This window comes from Salmo trutta, chromosome 16 (assembly GCF_901001165.1).
Source record: "Salmo trutta chromosome 16, fSalTru1.1, whole genome shotgun sequence".
NCBI lineage: Eukaryota > Metazoa > Chordata > Actinopteri > Salmoniformes > Salmonidae > Salmo > Salmo trutta.
This window is the reverse complement of record NC_042972.1, coordinates 49,484,235-49,498,052: the sequence shown is the minus strand read 5'-3', so window position 1 is coordinate 49,498,052 and position 13,818 is coordinate 49,484,235. Positions and strand designations below refer to the sequence as shown.

General features: G+C 42.1%; 1 protein-coding gene across 1 annotated transcript; it reads right to left on the bottom strand.

Moving 5' to 3' along the window:
- Window positions 1–58: 58 nt before the first annotated feature.
- LOC115150938 (zinc finger MYND domain-containing protein 10) lies at window positions 59–9,547 on the bottom strand. Its single transcript, XM_029694785.1, has 12 exons — window positions 8,556–9,547; window positions 8,252–8,366; window positions 8,001–8,117; window positions 6,532–6,585; window positions 6,258–6,410; window positions 6,025–6,113; window positions 5,816–5,910; window positions 3,159–3,331; window positions 1,774–1,899; window positions 1,536–1,657; window positions 1,257–1,382; window positions 59–1,038 (listed from the first exon to the last, which is right to left on the bottom strand). The coding sequence occupies exons 1-12, from the start codon at window positions 8,642–8,644 to the stop codon at window positions 903–905; spliced, it is 1,395 nt and encodes a 464-aa protein (XP_029550645.1). The 5' UTR covers window positions 8,645–9,547; the 3' UTR covers window positions 59–902.
- Window positions 9,548–13,818: the final 4,271 nt, after the last annotated feature.

Genomic DNA, 13,818 nt, shown 5'->3' with positions numbered 1-13,818 from the left:
ATCAGCAGCATGTTTACTTTGTAACCATCCCGTCTCCCAATTCTGACACTCCAACATATGATGCAGCAGTAACAATTTAATAACAGAAAGAAAAGAAAGTGAAGATCAGCCTTCTGTTCTTGACATGCAGAATTTTTTCCCATAGGGGGTGCTTCTGAGTCTTGAACAGTAGAGCGGGAGTGATGGTTGTGTGAATTCCCCACCCCTGTGACAGTCAAATAAAAACTACCTTACGGATAATCATTTGCGTAATCATCCATTGACAGCTTATGTAATTAACGGTTGTGAACTTGGTGAACAACAGTATGAGTTAAAGACATGGCACGCACACCTTTTGAAAAGTGGTGTGCAAAGTCTAAACAATCAAGTGGATAAAGTTACTTTGAAATACAACCCTGTGAAATTGATACCTTGCTGTTACCCAACAATAGGCAGATTCTGATCCCAGGATCACTGACCAAGATGATGAGTCAAAACACCTGCAGCCACAAACTTAACACATTTTTTCTCTCAATATAACAGAAGCATAGACCTATTTAATTGTTATAACTGTCAACAAAAAAAAAGGCAAAAAAGCTACAACAGAGGAGCTGATTATTAAAAGTCTTGAGTTCTGCTCCCTCCCAAATTCAACCTGTGAGTTTCACTCAGTATCAGGTCTGAGATCAAAGGGATAGCAAAGGCTTAGCAGTTCATTACCTAAATTAACCCTTCTAATCACGAGTGAAATTATCATTGTAATTCATAAAATCTAGAAGTTGGAATTGAATCTAGACAAACCTCGAAAGGTTTACATTAAACAGTCCAATAACAACTGCATTCGAATCCCATCCCAAATGGCATTTAGGTAGAGAACTGTCCATTGTCTTGTCTCCTTGTTAGCCCTTTCTCTCTCCCATCACTCAGTCCAATATGTCAGTTATGTCTGCCTCTCTCTCTGTAGGCGTTACGGCCAGGTCCTTCTGGAGCATCTCTGTGCCTTCAGCCATCAGCTGGCAGGCAACCTTGTGTTTGGACCAATGCTTCACCTGGCATTCCCTACAAGGACAGAGTATAATCTCATTCAGCTGTACAATGTAGAACCTCCTGAACCAAGCGGTGGTAATAAAACCAATGGCTTTTTCATAGTCTTTTGACTACATCTTTTGTTGCAAGACTAGTTAGAGATTCACAATAAAAGTGGCAGCACCATTCTCTTGATATTTATTTAAGGAGGTGCATTTCCCTGTATAGTGTTTCACTGTAACCAGTCTTACCTCTGGCAGTACCATTCTCTCTGGCAGCGGGAGCATCTCTTAAAAGCCTCAGCCCCACAGGCTCCACACTTGGGCTTCTCAGGGATCAAACTCTCCATCACATCCAGGTTATAGGTCTGGGCCAGTCTAGACAAAGATGATTCAAATCACAGTATAGATTGTAACAGAGACCGAAAGGTCCACATTTTGTATGTCTCAACCCCATCCAATGTTAAATTCTCCCTTAAAGATTTTGGTCTCATTCAGTCTCTTTACTAATAACACCAGGCTGAGTATTACCTGAGTGCTTGCTGTCTCAGGTCCTTCTCCGAGGGGTTGAACGTTTCCTTCACTTGGTACTTGGCAATGGCCTTCCACTTCCCCATATTGTCCCGCATAATGTTGTTCCACATCTCTGGAATCTACCAGTAAAAGGACGGTATTTATTTGTATGACAGCAATTCATTGTGTTCCTGTGTGCGCATGTTCCTGTGTGTGCACGTGCGTGTTCCTGTGTTTGTGTGTGTGTGTTCCTCACCTGTTCCAAGATGAGGTCTTTCTTTGGAGGGGCAGGGTCTGTGACTGTGAGGTGACTGAGGAAGCGCTGGAGCTCTACCAGGTTGGGCAGCTGGTCAATTAACACCTCCGTCAGGAAACCTCGTAACTACACACAAAATATAATGGGTGATTTTCTGACATTTCATACTTCAAGTTTGAGTTGGACATTTGATCTGTTTGATAGACCACCTATGCTATCCTGCACAGAGTTCTCAGAGATCATAATGCCATCCTCACATACAGTCAAGGAGATACAATCATGGAAATAACAGTAATAGGAAACACCTCAGTCAAAACAGCAGCTGGATACCTCATCTATCTTCTAATCGGAGGGGAGATCAGATACGATTTGAGTCACTGACGTGATCTTCCTGTCCGGGTTGGCGCTCCCATCGGGTTCGTGCCGTGGGGGAGATCTTCATGGGCTATACTCAGCCTCGTCTCAGGGTAGTAAGTTGGTGGTCTGTTGATATCCCTCTAGTGGTATGGGGGCTGTGCTTTGGCAAAGTGGGTGGGGTTATATCCTGCCTGGTTGGCCCTGTCCGGGGGTATCGTTGGACAGAGCCACAGTGTCTTCCAACCCCTCCTGTCTCAGCCTCCAGTATTTATGCTGCAATAGTTTGTGTCTGGGGGCTAGGGTCAGTCTGTTATATCTGGAATATTTCTCCTGTCTTATCAGGTCTCTTGTGTGAATTTAAGTATGCTCCCTCTAATTCTCTCCCTTTCCCTCTCCCTCCCCTCCCGGAGGACCTGAGCCCTGGGACCATTCTTCAGGACTACTTGGCCTGATGACTCCTTGCTGTCCCCAGTCCACCTGGTTGTGCTGCTGCTCCAGTTTCAACTGCTCTGCCTGCGGCTATGGAACCCTCGCTCTCTCTGCTGCAACGGCTGTCTCTAACTCTGAATGTTTGGCTATGAAAAGCCAACTGACATTTACTCCTGAGGTGCTGACCTGTTGAACCCTCTACAACCACTGTGATTATTATTATTTTACCCTATGAACGTTTGAAAATCTTGGCCATGTACTGTTATAATCTCCACCCGGCACAGTCAGAAGAGGACTGGCCACCCCTCAGACAGGAACCAGGCTCTAAGTTTCTTCCTAGATTCCCACCTTTCTAGGGAGTTTTTCTTAGCCACCATGCTTCTACATCTGCATTGCTTGCTGTTTGGGGTTTTAGGCTGGGTTTCTGTATAGCCCTTTGTGACATTGGCTGATGTAAAAAGGGCTTTATAAATACATTTGATTGATTGATTAAAGGATAATGATCTGGCACAGACATTTTTCCTGAGCTATAGATTTGACCATTAGGTTTTAGAAGCCACTATAGTCAGAAGTGCCAGTACTGGCTGAGGCTACTGTACCTTTAAGAGCTGGTTCTTGTTGAAGTTATTGAAGTCATATTTCCTTTGGCAGTCTTCCTTCAGCACCAGGTTGTACAGAGCAATCCAGACTTGGCCGTCCAATTTCGTCATCTTTAGATGGTCTTCGGATGGAACTCTCTGCCATTTTCCATTCATGTACTTCTCCATCGCGCCTGTAGAGGGAGACAAATGACAGGTAATGAGTGATAGGTTGGGCAACTTAGTATATTTTACATTTTAGTAGATGCTCTTTCCAGACCAACTTACAGTAGTGAGTACATACATTTTCATACTTTTTCGTACTGGTCACCAGTGGGAATCGAACACACAACCGCCATGCTCTACCAACTGAGCCACACAGGACCTAGCAATGGTCATCGTAATGGTTAAAAGGTTTTAAAAACAATTGTTTTAAATGCAACAGTTGGACAATGAATGAAGATATTCCAAACGTTTATAATCCGCAGATATTGACTGAATAATAGCACATTAAACATTATACTGGCACTGACAAATAATGATATGGAGTTCAATGATTTTGGTGGGAATTATTTCTTAGAATGCACTTAAATACACAGTACCAATGAGTAGGTGTGTCCAAACTTTTGACAGTTACTTTCATTTCCGCGCATCTATTTTGTAAAAACGGCAACTGTATTCAATTATTATTGAACTCCACAAAAAAATGAACACTCATCAAAAATATAGTTATCTTTCTTCTCTTTTTTGTGAAGCAAGTGTGTTAAAACCCAGACTAAGCTTTAGCGTCCTTATAGATTTAACAGAAATCCAATGTCTCCCATTGAGCCCATTTCAGCCCTTACCAGGGTGTGTTTGACAGGTCTTTACAAACATTTAAGAGACAAGTGGATTTTGCACCCCTCAAACACAGGAAATAGATGGCTGAAAAATACAGATCCTCAGGTGGGCGGGGCATGTACATTACTACTACTACAGTCGTGGCCAAAAGTTTTGAGGATGACACAAATATTAATTTTCACAAAGTCTGCTGCCTCAGTTTGTATGATGGCAATTTGCATATACTCCAGAATGTTATGAAGAGTGATCAGATACATTGCAATTAATTACAAAGTCCCTCTTTGCCATGCAAATGAACTGAATCCCCAAAAAGCATTTCCACTGCATTTCAGCCCTGCCACAAAAGGACCAGCTGACATCATGTCAGTGATTCTCTCATTAACACAGGTGTGAGTGTTGATGAGGACAAGGCTGGAGATCACTCTGTCATGCTGATTGAGTTCAAATAACAGACTGGAAACTTCAAAAGGAGGGCGGTGCTTGGGATCATTGTTCTTCCTCTGTCAACCATGGTAACCTGCAAGGAAACACGTGCCGTCATCCTTGCTTTGCACAAAAAGGGCTTCACAGGCAAGGATATTGCTGCTAGTAAGATTGCACCTAAATCAACCATCTATCGGCTCATCAAGGGCTTCAAGGAGAGAGGTTCAATTGTTGTGAAGAAGGCTTCAGGGCGCCCAAGAAAGTCCAGCAAGCGCCAGGACCGTCTCCTAAAGTTGATTCAGCTGCGGGATCGGGGCACCACCAGTACAGAGCTTGCTCAGGAATGGCAGCAGGCAGGTGTGAGTGCATCTGCACGCACAGTGAGGCAAAGACTTTTGGAGGATGGCCTGGTGTGAAGAAGGGCAGCAAAAAAGCCACTTCTCTCCAGGAAAACATCAGGGACCGACTGATATTCTGCAAAAGGTACAGGGATTGGACTGCTGAGGACTGGGGTAAAGTCATTTTCTCTGATGAATCCCCTTTCCGATTGTTTGGGGCATCCGGAAAAAGCTTGTCCGGAGAAGACAAGGTGAGCGCTACCATCAGTCCTGTGTCATGCCAACAATAAAGCATCCTGAGACCATTCATGTGTGGGGTTGCTTCTCAGCCAAGGGAGTGGGCTCACTCACAATTTTGCCTAAGAACACAGCCATAAATAAAGAATGGTACCAACACATCCTCCGAGAGCAACTTCTCCCAACCATCCAGGAACAGTTTGGTGACGAACAATGCCTTTTCCAGCATGATGGAGCACCTTGCCATAAGGCAAAAGTGATAACTAAGTGGCTTGGGGAACAAAACATCGATATTTTGGGTCCATGGCCAGGAAACTCCCCAGACCTTAATCCCATTGAGAACTTGTAGTCAATCCTCAAGAGGCGGGTGGACAAACAAAAACCCACATATTCTGACAAACTCCAAACATTGACTTTGCAAGAATGGGCTGCCATCAGTCAGGATGTGGCCCAGAAGTTAATTGACAGCATGCCAGGGCGGATTGCAGTGGTCTTGAAAAAGAAGGGTCAACACCGCAAATATTGACTCTTTGCATCAACTTCATGTAATTGTCAAAAAAAGCCGTTGACACTTATGAAATGCTTGTAATTATACTTCAGTATTCCATGGTAACATCAGAAAAAAATATCTAAAGACACTGAAGCAGCAAACTTTGTGGAAATTAATATTTGTGTCATTCTCAAAACTTTTGGCCACGACTGTACACTGTAACAACTAGGCTACATAGGTAAAAAGATTACCTTTGTTTTGATATAATCATATTATCCCATAGATGGGGTTATGTGGAAATTGTAGGATCCACTTTGTACATTTGCATGAATACACGTTCAGTGACCAACCTGCAGAATAGCGACTCCAGGGGCTGTACTGTACCAGCTGTACCAGCACACAGGGCAGGTTATGAGTGCACAGCATCCTATTGATCACACTGATGCTGTGTGTGAGAGAGAAATCACAAACAATACATTTCACCACATGACAGAATTGCTTATTTTTTTGATAGTATGTAAGGTATTTGAAAAATGATATGTGAATGCTAATTTCCCACCTGTCAGTATGGTCAGTGATGTAGCGCAGGACAGACAGAGCCTTGAGGGAAATTTCGAACTCTAATGCTGCATTCTGACCCTGCAAATCCTGCATCAGACACACAGCACAACAGAACATTTACAATCCACACCACTGACTAAAGTAAATCCACCATCCTGACTTGCAATGGCCTGACTCTAATGTTGTAGCTGGAACCCAGACAGCTCCTGTAAAGAGGAGTCTACCCTGTACCTGCATAGAGGATGAGTCTCCACTCTCTGTGTGACTGAGTCGGTCTTGGGTTGGGGCGTCATCCCTGGATGCTCTGCTGGCCAGAAGGGTTAGTTTGCGGTGGCAGTAGTCCACCAGGTCCAGGACTGAGTCGTCTGCTCCCTCACAGGAGTCCTGTAAACAACACATACAGACACTAAATGTATTTAGGACATACTGTAGCTTATGTGATGTCTGAAACAGACACTGCATACATTGTGCTGGTACTGAGGCAAGTGTTCAAATAAGTTCTCACCTTGTGATACATAATTGTCTCAAGCAGGTTGATGATTGAAGCCTCGTGGTGAATCTGTAGACGAGAAGGGAGAGGCTGAAATGAGATGGAAACTTCTAGGGGGTGTACAGTAGGGTGACCATTGTGAGGGACAGTCCCACATTTTGGCCCTTTGTCCCGCGACCAAACAAATATGTCCCACATTTTATTAACAAATTAAAACACCACTAAATTCATCCCGTATTTCAGTTAGACTTCCTATTCATTTGATGAGAATTGACATGTGTTTTGCAGTCACATTGTAAAACAGTTAGGGAGATTTATCTCGGGATTGTTTGAAGCAGCAGTGAAAATGTTGAATGAGCAACTAATGAGCATGGAGAGTCTCATACTTTTAATGAAATGACCTTATATATTTCAGTCTAATAAGGCTATTTACTTACTTTTGTAAGACTTCGTTAGATGCACCCTTTTTGTAAGTAGTTCAACTTGAAGAGGACAGTTAGCTGGAATTTAGCCGGAAAGAATGACAAATGTGATTGGTTGAGGATATGACATTGACCTACATCAAGATATAGGCTATATCATGTGGTAAACACTTCTCCAATGGTTGTTGAGATCTGATATTCTTCGCAGCTCAAGATGAGACGTAGGCTAATGTCATATCGTCAACCAATCACATGACAAATCTTTTCGGCCTAAATTCTAGCTAAACTTGAAGAGACCGCTCGGCGCAGTGGGATTTTAGTGCTGCACATTTTTTGTTTATTCTTCTAGGCTACACTGTTCCGCAAAATCCTTCCACTGTCCAGATTTGGGTATTTTAAATATGGTCACCCTTGTGTACAGGTACATTTACATTACATTTAAGTCATTTAGCAGACGCTCTTATCCAGAGCGACTTACAACATGCACTGCTGTACATGTTGTACCTGTACAGTGCATTCGGAAAGTATTCAGATCCCTTGACATTTTCCACATCTTGTTACATTACAGCCTTATTTTAAATGGACTAAATAAATGTTTTCCTCATCAATCTACACACAATACCCCCTAATGACAAAGCGAAAACAGGTTATTAGGCATTTTTACAAATGTATAATTTTTTTTAAACAGAAACACCTTATTTACATAAGTATTCAGACCATTTACTCAGTACTTTGTTGAAAAACCTTTGGCAGCGATGGGGTCTGAATATTTTTGTCAGAGCGGATGGTTGGGGGACGGAACATAATTATATTAATTTGTACACTGGAAATTGACCACAACTAAGCCCAAACAGAGATTGTATTTGAAAACAAATCATTTCATACCTTATTTACTGTACATTGAGACACGATCACATCTCTTTTTTATTCGTGGGAATACTTGAGAACAGATTTCCTAAATTAAACAAATGTTTTGCTGAATTCCTGGACATTTTTGTATATTTTTTTTTATCCAAAACGAAATATCCCCCCTCTTACATCCCCCTTGGTATTTGCACTCACCACCATGTACAGAGGAAAAGTGCTCTTCGGATTGAAGTCTTGGAGTTGACAGAAAATAGGAAACACCTTCTGTTTCCAAAGCTCTACTAGAATCATCTCATGGACCAGGGTGGGACTCTAGGGTGAAAAAAGGAGTTCAATTAATTACCTGTTTACATGTGCAGTATCTTTTGGTCCATAAAAAAACGAAGACGACATAACACACCTGTACAAGTGACAGCTAACTTAGCGTTATAGAAGACGGTTATTACCTTTCCCAGTGACACAAGGAGCTCCTTGACGAACTCGTCCTGAGTGGCTGTGGCTGAAGCGTTCAATATCGCCTGCATGTTGAGTTTCTCTATGTACTCGTGCTGTCTGAACCACCTGTCAATCAAATAAAAAGCAAAGAATGGAATACCGCAGCCACGAATCTGAAAAAGCGCGAGCTAGATTGCAACTTTTGTCTAGCTGGCATTATCATCAGAAATGGTCTTTGCTATTAACGTTAGCTAGCTAGTACAGTAAGTTATCTACCTAGCTAACGTTAGCTCCTACTAGCAAGACATACTGTACCTTGGAGAGCCAATGTCCCTGAGTGAGAATGTTTCCAGATTTTGGACATATCCTTCTGCCTCTCCGGGAAAAAGAACAGAGGTTTCCATATCCTCGACAATAAATGTTTGTACCAAAACAGGCTGAGCTGAGAGAAACTGTGGAGACTGAGGCAGCTAACTCACTTTACACGCTGTTACCAAAAGGTTGGCATGGTTACTGGATACATACGCATGCGCATTACAGACAGCATGACCACAGGAGACAGAGCGGTACAAAAAGATCCCCGAAGTAAGCCTAGGCAGAGAGGAAGAGGCGAAGGGGGGCAATAATAATCTTTAGACTAGGTGAGGTGTGCAAGATCAACAGTCAGACAGTGGGTGACGACGACAATGCATCTTTATTATTGCAAGGAGTGGGTATATACAGTAGAGGTTTTGCACAATGAATAAATAAGTATACTGTTCCTCGCTTTGTGGTCTTTATGAATTCTTCCATTCATTGTTCTGAATTAAACTATCCCACAACAATGATTGCTTCAAGAGTCTGGATGGAAAAACCTGAAGATAAGTGAGCTTGGTGACATACTGGTAGTATAAAAATACCTATATGTCTTAGCCTTTGAACACAGATATTTTCCAGAAAAATTCCAGTGATAGGAAGAAGTCACTTTATGGCATCTTTGGCCGCGGTTACTTCACTTTGACTCTCCTGGACAGCAGCCTTTCGTGTGCATCAGATGGGAGACGAGCAAGAGGCTCATGTTTTCGTACAATGGGACCTCATGTGGCTCTGTCTGTCTTTGTTTGAGAGGGGGCTTGCTCTATCTGCATCAAAGTCAGTGTGGTTGCTGATTTAGCCAGGGTATCACTTCCAGCACACAATGATGTTTGGGTCATTCTCCAAACGCTCGTCCAGCTCTTTGTAGCTCATTCCTGCAGAGACAATAAAGGGTACTGCCATGAGAGACCACAGAGTATAGACATATTTCTCAAAATACTTATCCAGTCCTCTGTAATGATTCATCCTCCTAGACACACTCGTCATCACTATAAAACCATTCATCTTGTGTCCAGCCATAAGAAACGCCTTCAAAATGTACCTGTCTTGTAGCAGATTTCATCGTAACTATGGCAACCGGTGTAAAGGCGTGGTGGGCGGCTCCTTTCGTCTCGGGTCACCTTAACAGGATACTTCTGCAGCCTCGTTATTTTCTTAAACCTCCCATTTTGGACTCGACGAGTCAGTGTATGGCTCATACATGCATAGTAAACCATCTGCAGTTGTTACATTCTAACTTGCCATTATTTAGTCCACAAGATACGTGCTCGTTCATGTCATGTAGTGAGTGCACGATCTGAAGCGAGTAGGATTGCCTGGCTACTTAGACCTTACCATGAGATATTTTCATAAGGGAAAATACATAAAATACGTCAATCAAATCCTTCCATCCTAAATTAGAAAACATGAAAAAATTAGATCTATTAGACACCGGTTGTAGTTTCATTTCTCTTTTTCAATAACCTACATTTCTCTGGAAGTAAGCAGAAAATGATGTGCGCTAAAGATGGCGTTGTAGCCAGACAAATATATTAGAAGACAATTGTCAACCTGATCAGAAACACTATGCTCCCCACATGAATCTCCTAAATGATATCCCTGGTGTATTTTCTTAGAATGTTTTTATATATCGCTCAAAAGACTAAGGTTTTAACCAGGCGCGAATCACGAACACAACACACATATAGTTGATGCGCTAGAGAAATGTGTACGGAAACTTTCACCCACTTCCTTTTTAGTTAAGAAAATATAGCCCGACCTTTCTGTTGTTTCAACCATCCATCCCAATCAAATAGTTTCATAGGTCTGTCCACCGTTTGTCCTTATATGTGCACACAGCAGGTATTCCATGATATGGGGTATAATCTAAAACTGCAGTTGATTGCCAGCTATCATTATTCATCACGTAGACAAATACTGGCCTATATATAAATCATTAAACAACTTTAAAGGTGTAGGTCATTTGATGCAAGCATATACTGTAAGTAGGTTATAACTTTTCCATTGTATAAATTACATTATCACAATTGCTTGCTTGTCATACTAGTCTGTATAACAACGGTAATTAGCCACAACCAAGCTCGAGGGACAATGTTGATTGGCAGGTGGAATTATGTCCAATGAGGTTGCAAGTTTAAAGTGGGAGGTGGGATCAGATCGGCACAGCATTGTCCAACGAGGTTGTGGGGTGAGGTCAAACATGTGCACAGCTCATGAACACCCATAGTTTTTAAAAATTATCTTTGTGCACGTTACAGAGGCTTGTGTACAATGACATGGAAACGAAGTACACAACTTTCGGGGACCAATTTTGGCTTGTGAGCGCTAATTTCAGAACTACTGGCTAAAAAGTATACAAAAGTATCGGAGAATCTCTTTAACCCAACACTGGTGCCTTGTCAAGAAGTACGGGCCTCTTGACGTAATGGTTAAGGAGTTGGCTTGACAGTTACTGGACCCAGGTTCAAGACTTGGTTGGGGCTACCCCCAAATTTGCTACATTGGTGTCAGAAGTGGGAATGGCGGAGAGAAGTGAACACATGAGGAACTTGGTATAGAGAAGAGGTACATTTTGGCCACTTAACCTCTATGGGCTAGGTGGGACGTCACCATCCCACTCTATTCAACAGCCAGTGGAACAGCGTGGCGCGAAATACAAAAACCTAAAAAATGCAATAATTTCAATTTTTCAAACATACGACTACTTTACACCATTTTAAAGATAAGACTCTCTTTAACCTGTTGGGGCTAGGGGGCAGTATTTGCACGGCCGGATAAAAAACGTACCCGATTTAAACTGGTTACTACTCTTGCCCAGAAACGAGAATATTTGGATAGAAAACACTCTAAAGTTTCTAAAACTGTTTGAATGGTGTCTGTGAGTATAACAGAACTCATATGGCAGGCCAAAACCTGAGAATATTCCATACAGGAAGTGCCCTGTCTGACAATTTGTTCTCCTTCTGTGGCATCTCTATCGAAAAAACAGCATCTCTGCTGTAACGTGACATTTTCTAAGGCTTCCATTGGCTCTCAGAAGGCGCCAGAAAGTGGAATGACGTCTCTCCTGTCTCTGGGCAAAAAACAGCAGGAGATTTTGTGAGTAGTCAGGCTGGGAACAGTGACACAGGAACAGTGACACGCGTTCATGTGAATTCTCAATTTTTTTCTTTCAGCCTTTGAATGAATACAACGTCGCCCGGTTGGAATATTATCGCTATTTTACGAGAAAAATTGCATAAAAATTGATTTTAAACAGCGTTTGACATGCTTCGAAGTACGGTAATGAAATATTTTGAATTTTTTTGTCACGAAATGCGCTCGCGCGTCTCCCTTCGGATACTGACCTGAACACACGAACAAAATGGAGGTATTTGAATATAACTATGGATTATTTGGAACCAAAACAACATTTGTTGTTGAAGTAGAAGTCCTGGGAGTGCATTCTGACAAAGAACAGCAAAGGTAATCCAATTTTTCTTATAGTAAATCTGAGTTTGGTGAGGGCCAAACTTGGTGGGTGTTAAATTAGCTAGCCATGATGGCCGGGCTATGTACTCAGAATATTGCAAAATGTGCTTTCGCCGAAAAGCTATTTTAAAATCTGACACCGCGATTGCAAAAAGGAGTTCTGTATCTATAACGCGCGAGTGCATTAGAAGCATGTCAAACGCTGTTTAAAATCAATTTTTATGGTATTTTTCTCGTAAAATAGCGATAATATTCCAACCGGACAATAGTGTATTCATTCAAAGAGGAAAAGAAAAAAACTGCGAGGTCTCGTGAACGCACATATCCAATCTCTTAGTCACCAGGCAGACCACTGACAAACTGAGCTCCTATTATCTGCCCAGAGACAGGAGACGCCTCAATCCGCTTTCTGAAGGCTTTAGAGAGCCAATGGAAGCCTTAGAAAGTGCTACCTAACCCCAGAGATACTGTAGTTTCGATAGAGAACCAAAAGAAGAACTACAAATTCTCAGACAGGCCACTTCCTGCTTGGAATTTTCTCAGGTTCTTGCCTGCCATATGAGTTCTGTTATACTCACAGACACCATTCAAACAGTTTTAGAAACTTCAGTGTGTTTTCTATCCAGATTTACTAATAATATGCATATTCTTGTTTCTGGGCAAGAGTAGTAACCAGTTTAAATCGGGTACGTTTTTTATCCGGCCATGAAAATACTGCCCCCTAGCCCAGACAGGTTAAAAGGAACAAATGGCCATGTCACTGTGGTGGTACCCTAAAAAAAAGTGTATGTTTACCTTTTGGCTCTTTTAAAAGGTACAAACTGCAAGGGTACAATTATGTACCTATAAGTAATGGTACAATCAATGGACATACCTTACAGGGTACCACTACATTGACAAGAGTTTGTACCCCTTTAAGTACAATTCTGTACCTTTATTCTGAGAGTATAGGCCTACAGACATGTATGCAGACATGCAACTGTAAAGCGCGTCATGTTGCTTGCTTAGTGAGTACCACTTCCTCCCAATTCGGTCCATACCTGGCGCGAACTCAGGACATCTGCCTCACAAACACACGTGACCGTTCTCCCTCAAGCGTCTTAGCCGATCGTGCCACCTCAAAAGCTAGCTAATGAGTCGAGCGGATTAAGGCTGAGGAGTACAGTAAATTGCACGTGCTACATAATCATGACATGCACTCACACATACATACACGTCAGTGGAGGCTCCTCAGAGGAGGAAGGGGAGGACCATCCTCAGTGAATTTCATAAAAATAGTGAACAATTAAAAAAACTTTATCCTTTTTAGATAAAACTATACTAAATATATTCACATCACCAAATAATTGATTAAAACACACTGTTTTGCAATGAAGGTCTACAGTAGCCTCAACATCACTCTGTAGGGTAGCACCAAGGTGTTGCTGGAGGACAGCTAGCTTCTGTCCTCCTCTGGGTACATTGACTTCAATACAAAACCTTGGAGGCTCATGGTTCTCACCCCCTTCCATAGAATTACAAAGTAATTATGACAACTTCCGGAGAGCATCCTCCAACCTATCAGAGCTCTTGCAGCATGAACTGACACGTTGTCCACCCATTCAAAATATCAGAGAATGAATCTAGTACTGAAAGCATAAGCTACAGCTAGCTAGCACTGCAATGCATAAAATGTGGTGAGTAGTTGACTCAGAGAAGCACAATAGTTGAACGGTTTTGAACAAATTAATTTATTCCAAAATGAAGGAGAAGC

Bases quoted from the DNA above. Each gene is read 5' to 3' on its own strand.
- LOC115150938 (XM_029694785.1), bottom strand. From the start codon at position 8,644: ATGGAAACCTCTGTTCTTTTTCCCGGAGAGGCAGAAGGATATGTCCAA. The intron at 8,367-8,555 runs GTACAGTATGTC...TTTGATTGACAG, and splicing joins AGGGACATTGGCTCTCCAAG to GTGGTTCAGACAGCACGAGT. The intron at 6,586-8,000 runs GTGAGTGCAAAT...TCTCGTCTACAG, and splicing joins CTTTTCCTCTGTACATGGTG to ATTCACCACGAGGCTTCAAT.